The following is a 17,096-nucleotide window of genomic DNA, read 5'->3' as shown; positions in this document are numbered from 1 at the left end:
GAGGTTTGGGTTCAAAACTAGAATTGATTAGTTATGTAAATATATTATATGGTTGCTTGCTTAACCTTTGGTATTGTAGCGGCAAAGGAAATTAGCTGAAGTATATTTGTGAAAACAGCTTATTAACACTTCATTTTCCTACTTTAAATTATAATAAGGTTCAGTTTTCTCTACCATTAAGTTCTGCATTTTCTATCATCTGTGCCGATGGTTTGTACCTACTTACGTGATATAACTGACTGGCAGATAACTGTTAAGATGAAATGGATTGTTTTTACCCATATGTATTAAATGTTACAAACGTTTTAATAGCAAGAGATGATTATTTGTGGATAAACTCACACATTTGCGTCAATGACAGCAGGATAGCAGTCTAAGTTGTAATGACAACATAACACACGTCACTGTCACTTGAAGTGTCATCTTTCCTAATAGGTCAGTCTAGTCTAAACCATTAATTAATAGGTGTTTGCAACATCCCCTTCATAGCTCTCGGCTTTACGAGACCGCTCCAGTTTCAAAGATCATTGTAATTAACACAGCTGTTAGGCGAAATCTGAGTTTTGCACTTAATTAAATTTTATAGCTGTGTTTCATTTCTTGGGTTTAGTTTTACGATTCTGTTACTAAACTGACTAGCTAAACTGACGAAGAATTGTTAACATACCTACATAATATATTTGAAATACATTGTATTGTTTAAAACATATAATCCACGGTAATTTAAATTTGATCACTTCATTGATACTTTACAGCGCACACGTAGAGGGTAAAACATTATTATTAGATGACGACTAGTTTCGGACCTAATTGGAGTCCTAAATCATGAGACGACGGCCGGTTCAAACAAGTCGGACAATCTCAAGAAATACGCATGAGAAATCCGTTGCATAATTTAGCAATGAATTATTCTCATGATAGTTACTATAAAATACATACACACATTTATTTATTTATCAAGATAGAATGAATACAACAATGAATAACAAATACACAAATGTATCATGAACAAATTATATAAACACAAAAATCTTATTAAAACCAAGACAGCCTTATTTTTAATGATCATATATCATGTTTCGTTACCGGCTATAAAAGTTATTAGCCCAATCAATCGTAAAATTAATTAACATTTAATTTAACATTTAATTCAAAGATTAACTTAATACATATCGCATTACCTCCCGCTGTAGGTTAAAAACTAAGTAAGAGGATCCACCACAGCGTGTTACTGTGCGAGCGAGACAGCGCTCTACATCTTCTATCGCCATCCCTTTCCCACAACTGTAAAAATATTACTTTGCGAGGAGGCACTAGCCCTGAACAGGTTTAGATATACCGTCATCTAATGAAGATATAACAGTTTTCTCTGAGATAAATGTTATGAAGAGTATCCAGTTTTAATAGCTTTTCCATAATATAACGAGTTTGTGATTTTCTTGCGATGTTCCGATAAACTCGTTTCTGAAGTGGTTTAGGATGTCATTATGTCTAGGAATAGCTTTGAGGATATGTTATAGTTTCCTGTATAAACTTGATTTTGGTAGCCTTTTGGGTAAATGCAGACAAAATATTGAATACCGTCACCATACAGATTAAATAAATGATTGAACAAATTAGGTTTATCGAGGGTATTGATAGACGAGTAAGTATGATGTTTTGACGATAATGCGGTGAATTTGGATCCCGAAAGCATTTTTTGTTAAAAAAAAATTTCATGTCATTTGAATTCGCGAACTTATCCCAAATCTATTTCTATTACTAATATATAAAGCTGAAGAGTTTGTTTGTTCGTTTGAACGCGCAATTCCCAGGAACTACTGGTCCAAATTGAAAAATTCTTTTTGTGTTGAATAGAACATTCATCGAGGAAGGCTTTAGGCTATAAACCATCACGCTGCGACTAATAGGAGCTAAGATATAATGGAAAATGTGAAAAAAAACCGGGCAGGTATACCTAAATCATAACTTATATCTTCTACCCACGGGGACGAAGTCGCGGGCAACAGCTAGTATCAAGATAAATTCCAGCAGCTGCTATCTAATCATAATTTATTAAAAAGGAATTAAAATTGTAACAGAAGAAGTAGAATATACTTTACGATACAATGATAGAGATCATAGTTCACTAATCGGCAAAAAAATGTTGAGCATATTGAAAAATACTTCGCATACTCGAGACCACGTGAGAAAACTCGGCGTGGGACAGAACTTGTAAAACTAACTAATAAAAATGTTATCGAACCTCAGAATAATAATATCAGCAATTTGCAGTAAGAATGCTACTTCCAACAAAGATTTTAAACGCAAAAGTTTGTATGTATGGACGTTTGTTCCTCTATCACTCAAAAACTACTTAACAGATTTAGATGAAACTTGGTAAACAGATAGTTTATAACCTGGCTTGACACATATAGCTTTTATCGGATTGTATGTATGTATGTATGCTATTTATTCAAATGAAAATTATATAAGTTCATACAATGTCCCACAAAGCCAGTGTATATAGGCCTGTCTGTGGGTAATAATTACTAATAGAAATAACTTTATAATGCTTGTGTAATAATGCGGTAATACCTAAACTATTATAAAATTTAGCTTAGAGGTTGTTTTATATTCCCGTGGGATCATTTTCGATTAGCAGCGGGCAGGCACGCGGGCACAAGCTAGTCTTAAATATTGATATCCTAGTAATATGTGTGTTTACGACCGGACAGAGCAATCTCGCGTGGATGTTGCGTTGCAACAGCCTGCGGACGAGAGCCATCAGGGACCTGTTTGGTGGGTCCTGGCTTACTGTAATGAGATGGTAGGTGACTCATTGACCCATGATGGATGGCGCAGGATGTTTAGATTACACATGATCTATTTTGATTTGATTTAATAGGTTAGTAGTTTTATTTGCTCAGAGTCTTGAACATAAATTAGTTTGTATGTGGTCTTGACTTAATAACCTATACTAATCTATACTTCTATACTTAATATATAAAGCTGAAGAGTTTGTTTGTTTGAACAGAATCTCAGGGACTACTGGTGCAGATTGAAAAAATATTTTTGTGTTTAATAGACCATTCATCGAAGGAGGTTTTGGACTACATAACATCACGCTGCAACTAATAAGAGCAAAGATACAATGGAAAATGTGGCAAAAACGGGGAAAAATATTCATCTTCGAGGGCTTCCGCTCAAAAAATCCTATCATCCTATCGACAGGGGCGACAGCTAGTACAAGATAAAGTACTCGGATTAAAAGGTAAAATCGAGAAAAGAGTTGGTATTCTTCTCAATGCTGATGAAATCGAAGGTTTTATACAGGAAGCAAGAACAACTGCGCGTGAGTCTCATGCAGATCGCGTCGAAATGTAATTTAATTTGCATCTCGACAAACTTGTTTACAAGAACAATTCTGCATTGTATCTCGACTAGCATTTGTTAAAAAAATAGTTAACAAAAATATCTATATTCAAATCCCACGGTTCCAAAACGCCATTATTATTATTTAGCATATGTTGAAATATTCATTTAATAAATCATGTAAATTCCGATTTAAAACAAGTTTACATAAATTCAATTTAAAACATATCCTGTTTGTTCCAATCTTGAGACGAAGTCAGATCTTCTGCTATAAAATTGATTAAAGTCATCTGAAGGACCTTGGACTTAAACCAATGCTGGTTATTTAAACGAAACAAGATTTATTTAGTTGAATTTTGATCACTTGCATCACTTAGAAAGGTGCAATCTGAAATAGCAAGGTTTTAAGAATGGATCTGATTAAATATTAGCATTCTGATTAGCAAACGCCTTGGATTGTGTCTTGTGGATCGCATACGTTTAATCTATAATGTGTTAATGTGATGCGCCAATGTTAGGATTTGTACATCAATAAGGAACCTAGATTTAATGCGAATACTATGCATAAACAATTTTAAAGTCTCTGATGAGTCACCTTAAGGCCGGGTCGTGAATTTAACAGCAAAATCTGATAGCTCATCTGATAACTACAAGAAACTTCATCGCTGGTTTTGCCGATATGATGAACTAAATATTTTCAAAAATAAAATGTTTTTAGTCGGGCTAAAAAAGGCGTTCAGGAAACGTTATTTTATAATATTTATAATGTCTCACTGTGTGAGTTTCCAAAAAATACAATAAAGTCCTTCCAGATTTTTTTGCCAAAATTTCAAACCGAAACTGCCTTTCGAATATTCCGAAACAAAGTCGCATCTCTAGTTAAAACGTGTTGTTTCATAAAATCTGGTTTAAAACAAGTTTCTGTAAAGTTCACACCGTGAAGTTTGTAAGCGCATCATTCGTGGATAAGAAATTGTACAGATCGAATTGTGCATATTAATTGAAGACTGGTGTCCGCTTGGAACGTTCATTATGTTACGCAGACATCCTTTGGGTACGTTTTGATTTCATGGGAATAATCCGAATGCGTCCTCTTTTTGAGGAAGCTCAATAGAAGGTGTACATTAACTAATAGAGGAGGGCTGATCTGATTAGTATCTTGCATATGCAAAGGAACTTGGAACTGTTATTGTATCTATAGGTTTTACCCATTTTTATGATTTTAGTTTTGTAAGAATAATTGTAGTGAAAATGAAAATATCAAAAACAATAATCATTTCTACCGTCTCATACTTGTCAATCCCACATTAAGGATTTCAAAGAAATGCGTTGTAAATTCTGCCATTGACTGCCAGGTTTGAAATTACCCGATCAAGACATCAATCATCAACCAGAATAGTTCTAAAAGTAGTAGATTACAATGTGCTCTGCTCATCATAGCCTTTTCCCTTCGCTTGTTATCTTTATTGAGTTTGCTTCAAGGTGATCTAGATGATACAACCTGGCTTACTTTTCCCACGTACGGTCAAGAGTTTTGCTGTAAACTGTTTATTAACTATACTCTATACTAATATATAAAGCTGAAGAGTTTGTTTGATTGTTTGTTTGTTTGTTTGAACGCGCTAATCTCAGGAACTACTGGTCCAAATTGGAAAATATTTTTGTGTTGAATAGACTATTCATCGAGGAAGGCTTTTGGGCTATAAACCATCACGCTGTGACTAATAGGAGCTAAGATACAATGGAAATTGTGAAAAAAACCGGGCAGGTATACCTAAATCATAACTTATATCTTCTACCCTACGAAGTCACGGGCAACAGCTAGTAAAAAATATTTTCTTTTTTGAGTTTGGCCAAGCTGTGATATTTTTCATCACCATAATCATAGTTAGTGGTAGGGCGTTGGTTGGTGAAGCTTCTATTTTCTGCTGTTCACTGTTGACTTTGACTTTCAATTATTTGTATTTTTGTCTGCTATACCCGACTAACATATAATATTCGATGTCATAAGGGGATAATTTTATTTAATGATATTAATAAGAGTTTACTGTTATTCCTCAGTAGTTTCGGACCCAACATGAGCAGTCGCGAGTCGTCTTGTTAACAAAAGCCACAGTTTTTTCACTATAGTTGAATATTTCATTCTGCTACAGCACGCAAACATGATCTTCTCATATTCATTGTTACTTTCGTCATTCCTGATTGCATATAACATTATTAAATGATGTAACGGTTTACTCACGCGTATTTATCGGTGTAGCCCGACTAGTTTCGGACCCAACCGGAGTCCTTAATCATGAGCAGACGCGGCGGGATCGCGAGTCGGGAACTCGAAACTAGTCGGGCTACCCCGATAAATACGCGTGAGTAAACCGTTACATCATTTAATAATGAATCATTCTCACGACAGTTGCATATAACATGCACATAACCTACATTCTTCACCCTTTTCTGGTATCGTTATGTTTACAAGATGTGTAACCATTTTTGCTACTTCATTTCTTAAGTAGTGTTATGGCAATAGTAAATATTAGGTACTTACTTGATTATTTCTAGCAGTTAGGATTTTGAAAGGTTATATAATAAGGCATGTTTCCGTACCCAAAGATAAAGACGGAAATTATAACTAATGCTCGCTGTCAGTCTGCCTGTCAAAGCTATCCGTATCTTATGAACCGTGATAGCTAGAAAGTTGAAATTAAAAAGTTTCAGTGTCATTAATATAAGTATTTAAATAATTAAAATCCGATACGAGTTTAAGCGATTTTAAGATCAGATCAGATGGTAATTTACTTTTAAATTGTTTTTTTTTAAGTATTTGTACGGAAGTCTAAAAGTCGCGAATTCAACTCTTATTTGACCAGATTTGACGTCTACATGTGATTAAAATGATTATATTCGTATCATATTACATATGATTTATAATGAGATGATGTTACCTCCCTATTTTTTGCACGTCTTTACTTCAAGTTATGTAATGAAGACTTATTTGAAGAAATCCAAAACGATTGTAAAGACTCTAGACATATATTTAATTATTCAACACGTTTAGAATACGAAACTTGAATGCATCTGAAAGTGTTGCGTAGAAAGGTAGTCTTAGTCACCTGACTTAATAGATCGGACATTAACCTCAACTTGGCGCAGATGCTGTGACATAATCATTACTCTGACAGAAGTGTGTGTTATATGTTATCTAAATATATATTACAGGTCACGTTGTTTGTCCGCGATGGACTTCTAAAGTACTAAAACGATTTCAATCAAATTTGCACACCGTATGCAGTATGATTCAAGTTGAAAGATATATCCTATCTTTCAATTTGGATACATTTTTTTTTTGTATTTTTGTCCGTAGTTTTATCATCGACTGGTAGGCGGTAGGAAGTTAGCCCAGTCAGCTATTTTACAAACTATGCCATGTGTAATTTATTTTAGCTGTCACTTCTCTCGCCTCTAGTCTGTTAATAAGTTGCATTTTCTCCAAAAGCCAACGCTGTACTGGTTGGATCGCTACAATTTTTTCAAATGACAAATCAAAGACACTTATAAAAGGGGAATATTATTATTATACATTTAAATTTTCTATTCGTTTTATTCTAATGCGATGTAAATTGTCTGTACCCTGTACTTTGTGACCTTTTAAATGTTTAAGTGATGACTTATTATGGAGTAAGTGAGGACGAGAAAATGACGATTATGATAGATATTATTGATGACTGAAATCGTTACATCTCATTTCGATGCCTTATGAATGTATCGCCTACCTTAAAATAGATACGACGAGAAAAAACGCAGACTCACCCGTTTTAAAGACGTTAGCAATACCATGAAGCAATCGTCACTTGAGACGTACTTGTATATCAAATACTAATTTGACGATGAAAACTATTTTAAGGTTGACATGACATGTCCACAATTAGATTGTCTTTTTGAGGACTGCCAAGTTTGATATGACTGAGAGGTTACCTTGAGTATTCCCATCTTTATTATGAAATAATGTAAAGTGAAAAAGTTTGCTCTTCCAATGTGCGTCAAAAGATGCTTTTAGAAAGCTCTACAATCTCTCGTCAAGGCAATCATGTAAGTTTTAATGATTTTGAAACTTAAACTAAAAACCATATTTAAAATAAAAATCAGATTTTATGCACTTACCCAGTGAGTTGTCTCAGCTTGGTAGCTGCTTGAAGAGATGCGTAACCGTATCGAGAGAATTTTGCCGCTTCTTCCGATGGTGCGTTGAAAGCTGCCACATAACGGGCAGGACTGGAATCGTCTAGCCATAGACCTGATAGATTAGAAGATTTTTGATTATTAGGAATTTAGTCAAAAATGAAATGTGCCAGAAGTAAAATTTGGCGTGACAAAAGTTCTTCAGTAAGTAGAACTTTATGAAAGTCAAATTACAATTGACGGCACCTAGATTTACTTAGCCATTGAACGTTTTTTGAATTACAAAACTTAACTCACCCATTGAATATAACTTTGGCTCCAAAACGGTGTACAGTTCGTGCATCTTCTGCATTCCATATTCAGCAGCTTCCATTATCTCTCTCTTTTCTCCTATAGTCATATTCTGGCTTTCACTTTCACCTTCATCTAATTCTTGATCGGAATCATCGTACAAATAGTCATCTATTTCTTCATCAGGGTCGTCATTATCTTCACTAACGACAGTTTCCTTCGCTTTAGTCAAATTATCCTTGTCACAATACGTCACTATGATTGTCGACACATTTTTCGTTGCGGAAAACGAATGATTATTTTTATGATCCCTTTCAATAATTGTTATGTTATGAACTTCTTTCGTCAAAGTACTGTTGAAAAGGGGCATTAAATGTTTTAACACTTCGATAATAGTCGCAGAAGTAGCATTTTTGATATTTGGTTCACTCGTTAACAACGACACATATTTTGGCGTTTCAGTGGTGTGTTGGTCTTCAAAGTTTTCTATGCTTTTTGTTGTAGATTTCTTAGGTGAAGCATTAGATATTGTGTCAATCTTATCTTCCATGCCACTTATAATTTGATTTGCTTTCTTAGCTTCAGTTGCACTATCTCCAACATTTCTCTTAGGAGCAGGTAATATGATTGCTTCATTTAGTTTGTCAGGTGTATCACTAATGTTGTTTGTTATTCTATTAATTGAAGCAATTATAACATTAATGAGATCTTCTTCTTTCCTACTGACATTTTCATTAGATATATTTGCTAAAGTACTCAAGAATATTTTCACACGTTCTCTGTCTTTCGATAGTAAGTCTTTGTTTGAAGTTTTGTTATTGATTTTGAAAACGTCTTCTATGATTTTTGTGAACGGACAGTTAGGTGTTGTTCCTGTTGCGTTTGTTTTTGCTTCTTCGTTACTAACTAATCCGAAAAGTGATATTATAATCATAAATATATATTTATACCTGTAAATAAAAAGAAAAGTTCAAAGCACTCTACTGTCAAAAATAATTCTAAATAGTCTAAAAAAGTTAGGAGTCGTGGTTTCGTTGTTTTTTTCTCAGTTAATATAATTACTTCATCAACAGTTCTGGCTATCAAAAATTAACCAACCGTACCGTCTCTAACGCCGTCTTCGTTAAATCATTTATTAATTCTGCAAACATTAAAAAGCGTTTACACTTTTTACGTATTCAAATTCTTTTACGTAACTTCTTTGAGAAGGCTCAACAGCTTTCTATATTGGAATTTATTTTGACGTTCAAGCCTACAAAAAGCCCACATGAATTTATTAAAACGAGTTATACCATAATTTATTGTAGGATTTGGATGTTATGATAAAGATGGAAATGACAAGGAATCCGTTTGTTATTTTAGTAGGCGGGGCTTCATGTTTTGGTATTACATTGTGTCGTTGTCCGGAGTATTACTTTCAATAAATATTCATCTAAGTGCGAGTATGAGTTAAACAAATTCCGGAACCAGATTTAAATGCTATTAATTAATTCAGTTGCAAAATATGGTGAGCAAATATTATTCAAATCTTAGGCTGATACTGATCGGACCGTAAATGGCAATAACAACAAAATATACACACGACTTCAAATAAACAACAAGTGAGCCAAACATGATAACAAACTTTGAAAAAAAAACGGACTAATTGAAACCCATCTAATTTTTTAAGTATTTTAACTATCACGGCTACCTCAATGATTTAGACATATTTATTGATTGATTATTGAGATTTAGTGGTCCCGACCACTTAGGTTATATTAAATAAATATCACTGTATTTCCAACGTTTACAAACTGTCTCCGGGGAATACTCATATTCCTATTTTTGTCCATCAGTGCGGTAACTTAAGTGTACTGATAACATCACGTAAGGCCACATTACGGCCTGTTGTGAAGTGTTGTGCAGTCACACGCGGGCTCGGTCACATACTTTCGCGATGGCTGTCACCCAGAAAAGGAAAGTGTGCTTTCTCTGCGAGCGTTGTTTTGTCGTCATGTGAACCTTAACGTATAATGTCAACGTTCTACAGACATGTTGTTATAGTATATAATTTATTTATATTGGGATAGCAATGTTTTTCTTGTCTACTTTCAATTGTTTTTCTGTATCGACGGAATTTCCATAATTATTTGCTTATTTTAATGATTGAATGCTTATTGCATCTTACTGATATATTTCTGTTGTTTTGGCGATTGATCCCTAACTGGATTGGAAATTGCTTCAAGGTAACTTCATTAGAAAGAAGAAAGAAACTAAATTCGTATTTGTTTATCAGAATACACATTTTTTTCACATTCAATTCACATGAACAAAACTACCCAGACTCTGAACCAGCATTCGTGGCTCACACAAACGTTTGTCCTACGCGGGAATCGATTCCGCGACACGACCAGCACCACCATTGGGGTTGGCGTGGTGGCCGAAACACTAGGCCATCTGCACTGTCAAAGTTGTTCAAAGATGTAATAGTCACGGATACATCATCATTACCTATCTTTCATACATTCACATAAGAACATATCTGTAGCAACGCGAATTATTAAATATTTCTTAATTTTAATGAGAATCCGATGGATGTCGCAATGTAAAACCATTTTGTTATGTTTTGCGAAGCTTTTATTGCGAAACTTATTACTGAAGCAACCGCTATTGTTGGATAAATTAGTGAACGTTTGCCTCGTTGTGGGGTAATTGCGTTGGCAAATATTTATCGGTTTAACTTGAAACTAAATTAAATAATTATTTACCGTTTCATTTTTGATCAATAGTTTTTGTGTACTGTTAGAATTCTGTTTAGTTAGAATAGATTTCAAATTCGAGATATAGAACTCCTTTACAAATAGGTGGGGAATAAATACGTGATTTGGGGACTAATGATTAAGTAGCGTAGGTTCATATAATAGTCGATGTGCAGTGGGTTCGAATCCCGCATGGGAGAAAAAAATTGTGATCCATAAATGATGTTCGTTCATCGTGTATATTATTTCAATGAATTGAAACTCTTCGTTATACGAGAGTTATCTTTGATGTCCAAAACGATAAAAAGAAATCTAAAAATCTACATATTTGCAATATATTATTTTCGTTCGAGACTACAAAATATTTGTACACTGGAAGCAGCAGAATATTATAAACCTTATTTTACGTAACTAGGTGTTACATTAACCTATTATAACAATGTTTCCCGAAATTAATAAATATTCAAACACTATGACACTATTGAATACTGGTATAAACTGTAGGCTTTCAAACCAGAATCAACACATAAATCCAAATACATCGTCAAGCACGATTCCCATTAATCTCTTCTCTGACCCATCCATATCCAATCCTCGGCAATGCGTAACTAAACGAACACAACGCATCCGTGTTTGTCATCGATACACTTTCCAGTTAGCATAACTTATGTAAGTAGTTCCGTGTCGATGGAAACAGGTAAACCTGCGTGTTGCTGTGTGTATTATGTTAAATAATCGTGATTCTGGGAAAGGTAAGTAGGTGGGTCAGAGCTGATGCGGATTGTGGAGGATTTCGTGAAGTGACGTCAGTTGGGAGAAGCCTGAGTTCTAATACCATTTACGTATCCAAGCAACTAAAAGATTTCTTTACTGCTCGGACATCCGACTAGTTGAGGTCCCCACGACAAACCCACCACGCGCGGCGTATCGCGGGTTCGGACCCCGACATGTTTTTGTGTGTTCCTCGAATGCTTCTTCTAAGTCGGGGTGTATTTGCGCAAATTCCTTATTGCGAGAGAAGTTTTTTTAGTCTTTCTTGAATTCAATCACGCTATTCAACATTCTGAGCCTACCCGTTTCTTCGCCCAAAGTGGTGCGTATCTATAACGGTCTATCTTCCTTTCAAGAAAAGGTTTTTTTTCAAAAACTTATCTTAACTACAAAACCCTTATAGCTGACGGCAACCGAATGCAGTCTAAAGCATAAAATAATTAGGTTGGCGATACCCATCTCCCGACAATCACAAAGAAGTTGCTAGTTTATGTATGTACCAGTACCAAACATACTCGTACATGAATAAGTTAAAACAATATCAGCACCTACAAAATCCTACAACATAAACAAAAAGTGCAATTAAACAACTTGAACCACTGTCAGAACACGAACCTGCAACTATCCCTATAATCACGCACTTTTTGTAACAAACATGGAGAGTCCATAAATAAAGCGAGCCAACAAAAACATAATTCAAAACACAGTCACGTATGAAAGAGAAAAACAGATGTAACTGCCCACTCATAATCACCTATCATCACAAAAGTAAGCAATCGATCTACAGAACTCGTTCCATAGACGGACATGCAGACTGCGTTTAAATAACCACATTTGAATTCAAACTCTAACACTTTGAGATAAAGTTGGATTTCGTAAGCTTAAGTGAAGTGCAATTGCTTGCCAGTATGACTAATTGCATCATGTAATATTACTTAATGGGTTGCTTTTTATTTCAAATGGAAATTTATGTTTTATTTTGTAAAGTTCGGAATGATGGGGTAGAAGAAAAGTTAGATAATAACTATACACAGAATCCATTAAAATTGGTTGTAGAAGTGTCGTATTAAATAATTTCATGGAAAACACGGTTTCAGCCTAATCCAGTGAATCCAATGTAAATTAAGGATAAGGCACTACAATTCAACCATCTACCACTATGATGTAATGTTTGCTAGGGTCATATTGGTACTTCATATGTAGCCTATCTGACCTCTGTGATCCAGGATATATTAACCGTGTGCCAAGATTTAGATAACGTGACTACGGCAAATTATAATCTAACGTAAAGTTGTTGTTTTATCTCATCCTAGGACACTAGGAGAAAATATTATTAACCTTGAAAACAAGGTTAATCATACTTTCTCTTTTATTTATTTTCAGAAAAATGTTTTAGCAAAATATTCTGAAACGACATCAACAAATTAAAATTTGAAATCTAATTGAACTCCTTGTTTGTTGTTATTTATTAAACTACGAATTACATTAACAGTGAGTAGTTTGTAGATAGCGAGTAATTAAAACAATTAGCTACTGCGTGCAATGTTCCCACAGTTGAATATTGACGCTTAGTACTGTTGACGCAGGTTCAACGCCAAAGAAAGTTGTCACCAATGTTGAGTTCGCAGTTATAATGACGAGACGGGTTCGAATCCGAAAGTCGACTATTTGCCAGAACTGTAGATAAAATTTGTCATGTATATCTTATTTAAGACAAATAGTTCGTGCTATGAAAGACTGGATGAATTAATGAATAAACTCAAAAAAAAATCACTCTAATAAGCCCTAATAATCGAATAATAATAATCATGGCAGTATACAAACCGTAACACTTCCATATTTCAGAAACACTCCAAATTCAAATCCTTGAAAAAGAAAATCACAGACTACTCCACTCCCGCCAGAATATGACAGTTGTATTTTGACAGATTAAAAATGGGTGTTGTTTTTCGAATCGCGGCGGTGATCCAGGCGCGTGTTGTGTTTCTGCCAAGCGCCATTGGACTAGCAGTTACATAACGCCGGGAGGCTGGAGTGATTCAAGTACAGTTATAAGACCTCGCATCGAACGATGATCTCGTCTCACGTCCGCTTGCTTGTTTTGTGGCAAAATGAGGTTTTTTGGCTCAGTCACACCGTTGTGCCGGCGTCGGTGCGTTTTCGAGATTCCGTTAAAATTACAGCCTTGTTATTGATATCGTTTTGGCAGTAGTTTGCGGTGTTTGCCTGATACTGAAGTGGTAAAAAACATAATTGGATGAGATTGTTAGGTGATTCACAATCTGGTTTTTGCTTACATTAAGTTAGAACTGATCTGCTGAATATTTTTTTTGGTGTAACTTTTAAGAAGTTTGTCTAACAAGGCTGTATTTGTGCCTGCACTTTAGACAGCAATTCTTCTTGTTTAATCATCTGTCTAACGTCGATCTTTTCGTGTAGCAGATTCAGTTTCTTTTTTATCTATCTTTTCCCATTTTCCTGCAGGCCTCAACCAGTTTACTCCTTAAACGAGATCCAAACAACCATTACTACTATTTATCGTATTTCAACTGTTTCCAGAGATCTACAATTACCATCACGACTCAATAGTTACAGACAATTGTAAGCTGCTTGATAGCATAACGACGGTAACAAGGTGCACGTAATTGGAGCAAACATCTTTAACCATGACTAGAAGTAATTATGTAATACTTGTGATTAGCCTTCCTCCTGATTTTAAATTGCACCTTTCATGAGAAGGATCAAGTTCATGTCACCGGTTTTCAACGCTTCTATGTTGATTAGAACTGAGGTACTGCTGTTGGTAGTGTTTCTCATTCAGTACAGCTTTTCACTTTTAGACGTTCGACTTTTAAGCATTTTGTCTAATGCTTGTAGATATATCAGTTGGTCACGGAAGCTGTTTGATTAAGTAGCTGGAAGTAACCTAAGCCCTGGTCCTTAGCAACTTGGTCATCACACTATACACCTAGTCTTCTCTATTGATTCTCGTCTCAGAGATCTTAAAGGTTTCTTTTGTATGCATTTTGGACCTTACTCCATCACCATCTTAAGCCACTAGAAACTTTTTCGTTCATTCATTTAGTATACCCATATTATGACACTTTTAATTCGCAATGTATTTTTGGCACTCGCATAGCGTTCAGGGTTTTGCCCTCACATCGTTACGGTATCCGAATAATATTATCACCGAAAATCTTTTTACATTCTTTAATTGGATTTTAAGTAAATGCGAATGATTCTTACTTAAGTACCACTTAAGTCCGTCACTTATGACTGATTTAAACCTTAAAATATTACTTGGCTTACTTGGTATTTCATTAAGTAAAGGTTCTTTAAAAAATTTGGAGTTGATAAAGTTGCAGGGTGTTTATTTGTCTGTGTTTTCCAAATGAATTAGTATGCATTGGATAAAGGTACTAAAATAGTAAATACTTGTTCTTTCACAAATATAAACTTTCTTACCTTACAGCGGTAAGATAATTAGAAACCTTTAAAACAATGATGATGCTTGCTCAGTCCCTATAGGTATTTCTACAGCTTGTTTTTTTATTATGTCATAATATTTTCAAACCACAATATCTTTCTACACCGCAACACGAGTCTCACGATCTGATCAATCGCTTGTGGGATGCTAAGCACTGTGGTTATAGAGATGTCTTCGCGAAATGACGGAGTTGAACACCCTTTATTACTATTTTTTATGTGGAAGCTTGTTCCATAATTTGTTTTTACGATACCATATTTTTATGTCTTGGTACTTACAACTGAAATATGTAATAACGTATTAAATTTATAATGATTATTTTTACACAATAACTTCTTAACCATCAATGTTGTTTATCAATGCATTATATCGTCTTATCTAATAACATATTTATGTCATAGGAAAATACGATTTACCTGTTCCTACCTTTTTTGTCCTCCAGGGCAGCTGTTCCAAATTATTCTGGTTCAGTGGTGCCATACGCTGCTATTTTTCTTTCAGTCATCCTTTCTAGAAGCACTCTATTATATTAGTCATATTACAGTCTACCCATCTGATGGGTGATTCTTCGGAAAAAATACACTAGTTAAGGTCATATCATTATCCTCACCAACTGGTTCACTTCACTATGATGCTTAAAATGTTTTAATTCTTACTTCATCTAATAATAGCCGTAGTACTTTACAAGCTTAGCTAAAAATAATATTAAATCAAGCAATCTGCAGTATGTAAAGTGTGGTGAGGATAATGATGTTCTTAATTTGTGTTACTTTTTTCCGGAGAATCACCCTGATATCGTTTGATCCACGAATGGTTGTCGTGAGTTTGGGTGTTTTGTGTATCTGACTTTTACCCATATTTGTGAAGCTCCCCGCGACACAAGGATTTACCTAAGTACATTAGTTTTAAAAGCGATTTTTTAAAATAAACTCTTTTTGGTGGGAGTCGATGGTCGACCTTTGTTCCTCATTGCTGGTAGTTTTTTGTTTTGAGGAAGAAAGACACGGCCTCTATAATTTTACTTTTTCCTGTCCAAATAGGAAGTTATCCTCGTTGTTGAATCAGATGCGACTTAAATTTAAAAATACTTATTTTCTTCCTTGTCGAAAACTTTTTGGTTGACCTTTAGTTAATTTTGCAACCGATAAAAATATCATAAAAGTAACGTTAAATAAGGTGGACCTACCTAGTTGGTTATTTAACTAGGTAGGTCCTCCTTATTTAATTTGATAAAAAAAAAATATATTACAATAAAACTGAACTATTCTGGTATCTGTTTAAAATATCAGTCAATAAAGGTTTTATTAGTTTTTGAACTCCTTTTGAAGTAAGACTATCGTGAGAAAGCGAGAAATTATTTTAGTAGTTACTTGTTAATTTATTTCAGCAAAATCTAAGAGGCGCCGTTTTACTTTGTTTTTGTCCATTTCGTAACGAAAGTAAATGGATTTAAAAGTAACGTCGTAATGTTGTAAAGGTCAAGGCGTTATTTCGAATCCAGACATGTTTTTGTTTCAGTCATTTAAAATAAGAAGAGCATAGAATGAAATTGTTGTTTTTTCTTTTAAGAAATCTGGCAACTTTTTGCTATTAGTTCAATAAAAACTTATGTAGGTAACTCTTGATTCCTGTAGAGTTTGGTTGTTACCTGTACACTCGGTTACTTATAAATGCATTTTGAGACGTCAGTTTCCTGTTATGATTTAATCTTCTTCCAAATAACAAAAGAGAATGATCAAAACCACCCACAATATGTTCGTTGGCTCTAAACGGTGCAATTGAGTTACTCGTAGAATCGCCTACGGCAAACCATTTTGTGTAATATATATCACTGCCGGACATGAGTGATTTAAACGTACGGTTAAAGACCTTTGCCTCAGTAAAAAAAACATATTAAAAAGACAATGCTATTGTCACTTGGTCTGGGAACTTGGATGTGATAAGTCCGCATTAGAAACGGTATTAGTAATTTGTTTGGACACCCATTTGTGGGAATGGAAATTTTACGAAGTCTCCTTATGACGTCATAAATCCAATTTAAGGTGGATGAGTAATCATCTCTATTTGGAGTTGAGGAATAGAGCACCGTTGCTGAATAATTACTACTGTTACCTATCGAATCTCCTCAACTCATACAGCTTGCTTCTGTTGCTTCTAGTACGGTCGATGGAAATATGAATAGTCCATTCAATTATTTTCTCTATTAAATATGCTACTTACGTCAAAAAAAAAAATTTGCTTGTAGAGATCAGAAAGGAGTCAGTCGTTTAACTTTTCACTTC

At 34.6% G+C, this 17,096-nt stretch overlaps 1 protein-coding gene across 1 annotated transcript in view; it reads right to left on the bottom strand.

The window, feature by feature from the left end:
• LOC113492216 (chorion peroxidase-like) overlaps window positions 1–8,770 on the bottom strand; it is a 44,992-nt gene extending 36,222 nt beyond the window's left edge. The window contains exons 1-2 of the mRNA XM_026869583.1: window positions 7,825–8,770; window positions 7,510–7,642 (exon numbers count right to left, since the gene is read on the bottom strand). Of these exons, the coding sequence (XP_026725384.1) occupies window positions 7,510–7,642; window positions 7,825–8,752 (1,061 nt within the window). The 5' untranslated portion in view covers window positions 8,753–8,770. The remainder of the gene's footprint in view (window positions 1–7,509; window positions 7,643–7,824) is intronic.
• Between the last annotated feature and the right edge of the window lie 8,326 nt (window positions 8,771–17,096).

This window comes from Trichoplusia ni, chromosome 3, assembly GCF_003590095.1.
Source record: "Trichoplusia ni isolate ovarian cell line Hi5 chromosome 3, tn1, whole genome shotgun sequence".
NCBI classification, from domain to species: Eukaryota; Metazoa; Arthropoda; class Insecta; order Lepidoptera; family Noctuidae; genus Trichoplusia; species Trichoplusia ni.
This window is presented reverse-complemented; position numbering and strand designations above follow the sequence as displayed.